The 10,770-nt window shown below is 34.3% G+C and overlaps 2 protein-coding genes across 2 annotated transcripts; both read left to right on the top strand.

The window, feature by feature from the left end:
- Positions 1-407: 407 nt before the first annotated feature.
- Positions 408-3,551, top strand: LOC126691094 (acyl carrier protein 2, mitochondrial). Its single transcript, XM_050386174.1, has 2 exons — positions 408-697; positions 3,093-3,551. The coding sequence occupies exons 1-2, from the start codon at positions 488-490 to the stop codon at positions 3,267-3,269; spliced, it is 387 nt and encodes a 128-aa protein (XP_050242131.1). The 5' UTR covers positions 408-487; the 3' UTR covers positions 3,270-3,551.
- A 1,925-nt stretch (positions 3,552-5,476) lies between these two features.
- On the top strand, positions 5,477-10,770 carry LOC126691083 (calreticulin-3-like). The gene is made up of 14 exons (XM_050386166.1): positions 5,477-5,639; positions 5,893-6,000; positions 6,243-6,435; positions 7,206-7,464; positions 7,694-7,750; positions 7,846-7,893; positions 8,175-8,261; positions 8,354-8,411; positions 8,530-8,597; positions 8,696-8,788; positions 8,872-8,928; positions 9,019-9,114; positions 9,733-9,762; positions 10,588-10,770. The coding sequence occupies exons 1-14, from the start codon at positions 5,513-5,515 to the stop codon at positions 10,597-10,599; spliced, it is 1,293 nt and encodes a 430-aa protein (XP_050242123.1). The 5' UTR covers positions 5,477-5,512; the 3' UTR covers positions 10,600-10,770.

Below are 10,770 nucleotides of genomic sequence, written 5' to 3'. Positions count from 1 at the left end.
AGTAAAAAAAATGCCCAATCTGATATGACAAGATTAAAAAACTATTAATTCCTTGCAAAACCCAATAATTTCGACCCAAAAGGCCCAAAAAAATTAAATCCAAGAAAATTTACAAATTTGGCCCAATAAGTGGTCCAATCTGCCAAACCGTTGAATCCGACCTGTTCTAACTGATGATTCGACTTGGCGGGTCCAACCTGTATTTCGGTTGAGTGTGGGTCAATTTTTCAGTAACTCGACCCAATCGGATCGAGTGTGGGTTGGGCCCAAACACGGGCTGACACTAGATGAAAACGTGATGTTTTGTAACTTAGTGTAGCTGGTACGGTAGAATTACAATACGAAAGATGGTTGTATTTTTTTTTTTGAGAAGGTACTTAAGTTATTAGTTACTCATTTCATTTCTCTCGGCTCGGGCACTTATAAAAAAAAAAAGAAAAAGAAAAAGGGTAAGGGTTGGGGTTTGCAGAAGGCGAAGGCGAAGGCGATGGCGATGGCGATGGCGATGGCGAGGAGCGCATTGGTAAAAAAGTACCTGAGGGTGAACGTGGGCGTAGGCGTGGGCGTGGATTCTTCGCCCTTCAATGCCATACGGCGCCGTTTCTTCTCGGAGGAAGTGAGGACCTCGTTCAAATCGGAGGTCACCGATCGTGTCATCTCCGTCGTCAAAAACTTCCAGAAGGTCGATCCTTCCAAGGTTAGTGGGAGAGTCAAGAAATGAAATCTGTCTGCAAAGAAAGCAGCTATTATTAATATTCTTACGTTACTTCCAAACCCTAATTTCGAAATGAAATCTGTTAGTGAATCCTATCATATGTTTTTGTTTGTTAGGAAATATGTTTTGTTTTCTCACTCCACCACCTATGTTTCTAATAAATTGAATTAAGGAAAATAAAACGTTGACGGCGTTTTCAGCCTAAAATTGTTGCTCCCAATAATTAAAGTCCATGAATGGAAGAGTTTCAGCATTGCATTTCAACTCAAGGGACATTTTATTCTTCATAATTTAATTTGCTTTTAATTTTATGCTAAATTAAATTGTTCATGAATGCATATGGAATTTGATATCTTTATTGTCTGTTGGTGTCAAAGACAAACTTAAAAAATCAATCATTTTGCAAATCTCTCAAGTCTTATTGTTTTTGGTCTGAATACCCAAATGGTTGGCTCGATGGCATGGGGGACTGTGTTTCCTATAGCCAAATAATGAAGGAACTGCCTCTGCCTCAAATGGCGCCACTTTTCCCACTCCCAAATGAGATCATCATGAATTTAAAATCCAATGGAAATAAAAACCAACCTTATTTGATCTAATGTTTTTGAGGTCAGGTGTGGGAAATTGTGCTGTCATTCATTTATTATATGACTTAAAAATTACATAATTTGGCACACTCTCTAAAAAGGTTCGCCTATTGTTTTCATAAGCCTCAACAAACCTCAACCTCCCATGGCTTTTTATTTTTGTATGGCCCGTCATAGCACAATCTGATTCTCTCTTGTCTGCAGTTAGTGTAGGGGAGGTTTTTGCATATTGCAACAAGGTGCCTGGATTTACAATTTTCCTTAAGAATGTAGTTTGCAAATGATTAAACTTGTGAGTTCTATTTTTGACTTGTAGAGATGGTGAATCATGACATGTGTATTTTGGGAGGTTTTATGATGATCTAGTTCTCGTGTTCCTTGCTAATAGCTTTCTCTCTTGTTTGTGAAGATACTCCAGTACTCCACCATGTACTCATTTATTATAGACTATGTTTTTCTTTTGCTTTTTAGGCAGGACCTTCCTCTTCTATTTATTATCCCTCATTTTCCATATTAAAAAAAAAATATTAGGTTCACTGGAAGAGTGGTCATTTTAAATGGGATTAAGGGTTAAGTGAGTTGAGTAAAGACTGCTCGAATAGCCTTTATATTATATTGATATTTGGATTAACAAAGAGATCTTTATTTTAACTACCATCTGGTCATGCATATATTTAGTTCATGAAGACAGGGTACTGATGCCTTAGTTAGTACAAATATTCTCACTAGCTTTGACTTTGGTTGTCAGCAGATTTAATACTCGGAGGACCTAGAATTACATTCCTTCCAAGTGTGTTTTGATTAGCTTATTTTTATTTATGTGCAAAAGTACAATTGTACCTAAAAAATGATAATTTATAAAGCTGTGTACCATGTTAGACAAAGATGAATATTGTTCCATACGTTCCTCGCTTTGATGACCCGTAAAGCCACCTCTCCAACAAGCTAGGTGCTCTTTCATTGAGAAAGGCATAACCCAAGAGAGACCAAATAAAGGGAAAACCATAAACCACAAGTTCATTGCAATAGCACAGTGTAGGAGAAGATGGTTACTAGCCTCCTCTTCCATTTTGCACATGCAACACCAGTCAACAATGGTGAATTTTCTCTTCCGAAGATTATCCATAGTTTTACCATGGGCTGCTGTCCAAGCAAAAAAAAAAAAAAAAATCCTCCTTAGTAGGGTCTTTAGTCTTCCAAATAGCTTGCCAGTTGGTTTGAATAACTAACTGGCTTGCTAGTGATGAAAGGCTTCATATGTCCAAGGAAAATTTCTATGAACTTGCACTTTCATAACAAGGTTTTATGCTGCTAATTTTTGTCTTACGAAATCTAGTCATCTTCATATCTTATCAAACTTCCAAATTCCAGTTTATTTGATATTGAGGGAAGACCATTTCTAGTCTGTAACTTATATTTTCAGTTAATATCTATCTCGACCTCCAATACAATGGGTTTGATTTCAATTAGTAGGGACTGGAAAAAATTCTTTATTGAGTAGTCTTGTGTTTGAGGTACTTTTATGGTCATCCTTGCCAAATCGTTCTTTGTTTTCCTCTTGTTTTAAAGTATTAACCAATAGAAGCATCGCGTTATATATTGTGGGGAACTTTATATCAAGAAATGGAGAAACTATTGGCTCTACTATTCATCATCCTAAAAGGGACAATAGGTTGCATGGAGACATACCGATCGTTAGTATCTGTTTGTTTTAGTTTTTTATTTTTATTTTTTATCACCTGTGTTTATTCTACTGCTCTTTGTAATTATGGTTCTTTTTGGTTTGGCAGGTCACACCAAATGCCAATTTTCAGAATGATCTTGGATTAGATAGTTTAGATTCTGTAGAGATTGTGATGGCACTTGAAGAAGAATTTGGGTTTGAGATCCCTGATAAGGAAGCAGACAAGATCAACTCCATCAATCTTGCTGTTGAATTCATTGCTTCTCACCCTCAGGCAAAGTAGAGGGAAACTATGAAGCCTCCTCATAATTTTCACATGTTTTCTGTGAGAAATTAGCTATGAGTAGAAATTTCGGATGTTTGAAACTTCTATTTCTTTTTTGCCTTTTGCGAAATACTTCTTGGTTTTCGAGTACTTTAAGGAGTATATTTTGGGCATGTGCCAACTTCAATTCTGTTTCTCTAGTTGATGGAAACTGAGTGTAATGAGCTAAGCTAGTGGTTGAAAATTGCTTTATTGATGACGATGAATCATTTTAATAAAAAAAATGTAGGTTATTGTTTATTGTGAAGCCTCAGTTGCTTGGAAAATATTATGCATCTGAAATACTCTAATTTGATATTTGGCACTATATGGTAAGTTATTTGAATATCTTCCAATCGCTTCAATTTTTTTTTTTTTTTTTTTAATTTATAATTTCTTTGCTAAAGAGAAAAATATAGTTGTCTTCTTTCTGAGTATATCATTCATTCTCTATAAAATGGATATTCTTGAATGGATTTTGTGCATAGATTATGAACAACAAGCTTCTAAAGTTAGGAACCTGCATGAGTTATAGAATTATAGCTGCTCTGCTCATAAGCTACTAAACGATATTTAATACTCTTTATGTTCAATAATCTATCCAATGCTCTGTATGTAACAAAGATTTGAAACCAAAAGTAAATGCAATCCACTGGCTATTCGTTGTACAATTGTACAACCAGGACCATGGTCACATTTTATTTTGTTTGGTTGATTTTCTCTCTATGTAGGTAGTTATCGTAATAAATAAGTTATTGCAACATCATCCAACTTGAGATAGCACATACAGATGTGAAGTCTTTAAAATAAAAAATTTTTAGACATATATTACTTGTTTTAAGGTACTATTTTAGTGCATAAATGAATTTAGGGGAATTACGGTAAACTCACTCACTTGTTTCGATTGTGATTTCAAAGTGTCACTTTGTTCGTGTGAAGTTAGTTCTGTTTGCCATCTCTGTTAATAACAGAACAAATTGGTCAAGAAACCATTCAACACGGAAGGTTTGTTAATAATAGAAACAAAAATCAGTGACATTATCTTATGTTGGAAAATTATATAATAATAAAAAGAAAAGAAACCACATCGGTCTGCTTTAATCCAGTGATGGTGAAAGCGTGTGTGTATATATATATATATATATATATGTATTTTTATTATTTTAGCTTTTGTCCTCTTTCCATGCTCCTTCCTTGGGCAATGGGCATAGACTTGGGAGAAGACTTTGAAACGCGTTCATGAATCAGGAGAGAGCGAGCGAGTCAGTCAACATAGCATGTAGGGTGGGAAGAGAAGAGAAGACCCAAGTCTTTCTAAGTTCCTTTTTTTTTTTTTTTAATCCAATGCCAATGCCCGCCCCTCTCATTCAACAAAATTTCAATTGTACTCTACATGTTTGTTGGGACTGCCTTGGCTTTAATCCAAATTAACAATATTTATAAATTGACACCACTTCAAATGATTTTAGAATATTTTGAAATTCTTGGTGGTGACGGTCACGTATTTTGGGATTTTTAAAATTTTAATTTAATCCTCCATACATTTGTGGTTAATTTAGGTAATGCAAAAAAAAAAAAAAAAAAAAAGATACGAAATCTACACCCTCTGCCTTAAAAAAGATGATGTGGTTTGGAATAACAATATTATTATTGATAAAAAGCAAAGATATAATGATTTTTCAAAAGTTTCATCTATAAGTGAGAATTATTATTATTATTATTATTATTTTCAATGCTTTTGTTGTGTGTTCTTGTACATTTGTCAAGAAACTAGACTAGTGAATAGGGACTCCTTTCAAAAAAATCTTTGTTATTAGGATGAACAAAATCTTGTATTACATAGAAAATCCTCAAATCTTAAAAAATAAAAATAAATAAATAACTAGAGCAACAATTTAATCATCCACTTTCTATGTAAAGGAAAACAAAAGAGAGAGAAGAGAAGTGGGTTGACCAAAAGGCAGGGCCTACAGAAACGTCAAGAAATACTTCAATTGGTTACTGCAACGTTACATTCACATCCCATTGGCCAACATTCTCAAAAAGTCTCACAGACTTGTAATAAAGCGAGGTCAATTTCCATTTCTAAAAAGAAAACATTAGTCCATACAAAAAGTGGCTCAAATGTAATTTAAGACAAAAACTGAGGGCAAACAACTTACAGACTTTCTATAACTAGCCTAGCTCTCTCACAATACTAGTGCAAATAAATTTATTTTCCCATGATGGAGGAACATGCTTTAGCTTTTGCTCTTAATAATAAGCTATTGCTTTTGCTAGTGTTGTTTTTGTTTTCCTTTCTCACACGTTCTTCACTTTCAGAAATCATTTTTGAAGAGCGCTTTGAAGGTACTTTCTAGTTCTACTACTCTTATATTACTATGGATTGCTGACAAAAAGAGAAAAACTTGGAAGTAAAATAAAAAATAAAAAGACTTTGTTATTATTATTTTTGTTGTATTGTTTTGTCACGTGGCAGGATTAAAAAGTACTAAGTTTAACTAACTTTTCAGACAGTTACTTTGGCAGTTTTTTTTAGGTAATCTGGGATTGCTAACTCTATTGTTCTTTCCTTTTTTTGATTGTTTGTTACTGAACAAAGATGGGTGGCAAAGTCGTTGGGTTAAATCAGATTGGAAAAAGAGTGAAGGAAAAGCAGGTTCTTTTAAACATACGGCTGGAAAGTGGTCTGGAGATCCTGATGATAAGGGTATATAACTCACTTTTGTTTTTTTGATTCAAGTGTTTGTTTTATCTGTTGTTGAATTTTGGACCCCATAAAATCTCATATTGCGAAGTAGTTTGGTTTTTCTCATTAATATTATCTCAAGTGTTTAATATTGGCAGAGAGTAAGAATATGATGAAAATAAGTTCCAAGTAATAAATTATCATATTTGTCTCAAAAGTTAGTTTTTAGTGTTAGTTTTCTGATGATACATAAAATTCTGTAGGTATTCAGACATCCGCTGATGCCAAACATTATGCTTTATCTGCAAAGTTACCAGAGTTCAGCAACAAGAACAGAACATTGGTCCTCCAATACTCTATAAGATTTGAGCAGGATATTGAATGTGGTGGTGGTTACATAAAGCTTCTTTCTGGGTTTGTCAATCAAAAGAAATTTGGAGGGGACACTCCATACAGGTTTGCTTCTTAATGTACAAATTTAGTATGATGTACACAGATTAAAAAATGTATGCTGTCAGTCGCTGTCCCTGTCCCTGGATATAATAGAGATTAGAGAGACCTCCAAAATATTATGCATTTTTTGGCTCCTTTTATTATTATTATTATGATAAAAGAGACGGTTTATCTGTTAGGCGAACAACGGGACAAATTATAAATACAGTAAATAAGGATTGAGCAATCACAATGAGACATTTCAATCCTTACGTCTTTTAATATAATTGAGGGGGAAAATTGTGAATTCTCTACCTGCAGACCAAATGCATGAAAATTGTCTTCACCCAAAGGTCCATAAGTTACTTTGAGTGATTGTGTTAGTGGAGGTGGTGTGTAGGAGACTGTTTCAAGGCTTTTCACCACCAAAATAAAAATAAAAATAAAATGATTTTCTTTTATTCACTCATGAATTCGCTTGTAAGGGAATTCGCTTTTAATTTTTGCAAGATGATGGCAAGTATCTTTGATGAATTAACCTATAGAGAATTTTCTGAGATATTTGACAGAGGCCTGGAAGATACCATTTAAAATAATACATATTCTCTACCCATTTTTTAGTCTGCTTTTTTCCTTTTAATTGAATGAGTTCAAGCCTAATGTCACACCATATCTAAAATATGAACAGAAATACTCTTCAACCACTGGTTGCTCTTATTAAGGGAAAGGGAACTACTAGTGTTCTTTCCCTTTTTCTTGTCTCTGATATTCCTGTTTCTGTTTTCTTGGTGTAGTTTAATGTTTGGACCAGATATATGTGGCACACAGACAAAGAAGCTTCATGTTATACTCTCCTACCAGGGCCAAAATTACCCCATCAAGAAGGATTTGGAATGTGAAACAGACAAGCTTACTCATTTCTACACATTTATTCTTAGGCCTGATGCAACATATAGCATCCTGATTGACAATCGGGAGAGAGATTCTGGAAGCATGTATGTAGATTGGGATATTCTTCCCCCACGGAAAATTAAGGATGTCAAGGCAAAAAAGGTTTCTTCTTGAGCTCACAAACTCAATAGTTTGTAATAATTTAACTCTGATAATACTTCTGGTGATTAGTATCAAGCTTCGACTTTCAATTCTAAATCTTATGAGCTCCATAGTTTTACCTTAGAATACCCTTCTAGGATAGTTTGTGATTCACCTTGTTGTTATGACAACTATTCAAGTTCTAGAAATTTTCATTTGAAATTTGACTGTCATTTGTCATATCTCACAGCCTGCAGACTGGGAGGATAGGGAATATATTGATGATCCTAATGAGGTTAAACCTGAGGTATTAAAACTTTGTATTTCTTTCTAACTACTGAAAATGCAATTAGTATCTGTATAAATTATGTGCTTCCATTAATGTTTATCTTGGTATTGCAGGGATATGATTCAATTCCAAAAGAAATTCCAGACCCAAAAGCTAAAGAGGTTAGTTGATTGCTTAAGAAGCCATGCATACGCAAAGCCATGTATATGAATTAATGCCTGGTCTTTAATGATGTTGGACCCAACACTAGGCCTTTTGTAATTTGTAGGGCTAGTTATATTTCAAAAGGCTGCTTTACGTTCCACTTCTCTCCTCATTTCCCTTTTTCCAGTTTGATGTTTAATGCTGCTATTTTGTGATATGGTGCCTATAGAAAAGATAAAAGAAAACGAAAAATATGATAGAAGATGAAAAAATCTCATAATTTAGTTTCCCTGATCAGCCTGATAACTGGGATGATGAAGAGAATGGTGCGTGGAAACCCCCAAAGGTACCTAATCCAGCGTATAAAGGACCATGGAAGCCCAAGGTATGCCAATTGAGCTCAAGAGATACACAAAAAAGCTTGAAGCTTGATTCTCCTTTGCAGTTTCTCATGAGCTTGCTTTTTTGACTTGACAGAAAATTAAGAACCCCAATTATAAAGGAAAATGGAAGACTCCTTGGATTGATAATCCAGGTATTGTGAAGCATACCTATATAATTTTTTTCATTGATTATAAAATATAAAATAATTTGGACCGCAGGTACAAAAATTTGAAGTTGACATTAAGTGGTTTCCTTTTTCCTATGTCCAGAGTTTGAAGATGACCCTGATCTTTATGTGCTTAAGCCAATTAAGTATGTAGGAATTGAGGTTTGGCAGGTAGGACATAAGTCTCAATCTACTATGCTAGATAGACTGATTATTATGTTGCAAGCATTATCAATAAACTATATGATTAATGGGGTCAAATAATGCAGGTAAAGGGTGGGTCAGTTTACGACAATGTTTTGATCTGTGATGACCCAGATTATGCAAAACAAGTTGTGGAAGAAGTATTTGCAAACAGGGAGGTGTGGCCCTTCTCCTTAAACTTCATTGTTAGATTCCAGATCAATAGCAGTTCCTTATTTGCATATCTTTTCTGTAACTTCAGATTGAAAAAGAGGCCTTTGAGGAAGCAGAGAAAGTGAGAAAAGCACAAGAGGAAGAGGTTCTTAATGATACTTACTGCTGATTGCAATTTCTTTAGTCTTAGTTGAATTTCATTCCAAGTGATTTTAAATCTTCAAACATCATGCAGGAAGCTCAAAGAGCAAGAGAAGAAGGTGAAAGGAGGAGAAGAGAGCGGGGTTATGATCGACGGTACAGGGATAGATATAAGGACAGATACAGAAGGGTTTGTACAATTGGCATCACTCCTTTTAAATTTTTCATGATTTCATCTCTTTCTTTTGGTTGTTTGATGATCACCCTTATGATAAAAGTGATAAAGCCTATCATAGGCTTGGGCGAGCCAATCCTTTAATTTTTGAGGAAATTTTGGTCTTCTGTGATTAATTAATTGATTGTGTTGCATTTTCTGTGTATTTAATGGCTGTTCCCCATCAAAGGCTTCTTTACAGACATGACAAAAGACATTTTTGATATCAAGATTTTATTTTTGTGAAGATGTCATAATAATACAATGAATTTCCTCTGTGGTTGTGTCCAACCAAGATTTTCATTGGAAGCTTTTGGCCTTTTTTCTAAATAATGTTGAATGTACTGCCAATCAGTTGATGGAAACACTTCTTTCTTTTAATGGAATTTTATAATAGGAAATTGATGTAGATTGATGATTGTTTTATTTACAAGTTGACCACATTCCATATAGGGAGAGTTTTAGAGAGCTTCCCCCCCCCCCCCCCCCCCCCCCTACCTGGCTCTCTAAAACTCTCCCTATTTTTTGGACTCAAAAGACTTGTATGATTGTTTCAAAGTTTGTCCTAACTTCAAGGTTTAATTTATTATGCAGGACCGTCGTGATTACATGGATGATTACCATGTAAGCTTCATTCTTTTCTCTACTTATTTTTATTGCCAAATAGAGGTGGTATTCGTCATGACAAGCAAAATTTAATTTCAAAATGTCCAAATTACCTGAGTCTTTTTCTTTTCTTTAAATGGGAATTACTTGGGATTGTACTGCATATGTTTTTCTTCTACTGCTGAGAGTTCCCAGTAATTTGTTCATCATCCCCAAGTTTTCTGAATTATTTTTATTTACAAGTTGACCACATTCCACATAGGTCTATTTTTATTTCTTTTTTTCCTCCATGAATATTAATCTCTAGGAAATCCTGAATGTATTAAGTAAATTCTCTTTTTGGAAGCATCTCATAGCAGACTTACAGTCAAACATATTGGAATCTATTTTGTTTATTATTATTATTTTTTGTATTTTTTTTTTCAGAAGAATCTAATTGCTGAAAAACTTTGTTGCTTTAAGAAATTGCAAGCTTGTTAAGCTGCTTCATAGAATTTATATCTTGAGAGGAAATTTGAAAGAATGTTGGTGTGGAGCAGTTGGCATTGGCAATGTATTAGTGATGAGTGATTTGGAACACATTAGCTTTGACATTGTCATGTCCATAGTTTTTTTTTTTTTGTTTTGTTTTGTTTTGTTTTGTTTTGTTTTGTTTTATTGGGGGAGAGGGGTGGGGTTTGGTGGTGCTATTCTACAAAAAATAAAAATTCTTTGCCTTATCCTTTCTTTTTTAAAAGAAAAAAAAAATCATTTGCTTTTTCCAGTTACTCATAGTTTGGATTAAGGTATTGTTGAAACATGATTGAGCATCTACTTAGAGACATGCTTTTATTTGATTTGCAGGATGAGCTTTGATGGAGATATCAGCCTTTCTCTTGCCCTATCCTTGTTGACAGGAGCTTTGATAGTCAGCATCATGTCTTTTGGTATCTATTGTCAGAGTTTTTTGTTTTTGGCTCCTTCTTGTAATGCAGTTTGTAGAAAATCTTCATCAAAATAATGTTATTTTAGTTTTGTTTCCCATAA

The sequence above is a fragment of the Quercus robur genome, chromosome 1 (genome assembly GCF_932294415.1).
Source record: "Quercus robur chromosome 1, dhQueRobu3.1, whole genome shotgun sequence".
Taxonomy (NCBI): Eukaryota; Viridiplantae; Streptophyta; class Magnoliopsida; order Fagales; family Fagaceae; genus Quercus; species Quercus robur.
The sequence above is the reverse complement of the archived record's forward strand: the minus strand, read 5'-3'. Positions and strand labels throughout refer to the sequence as shown.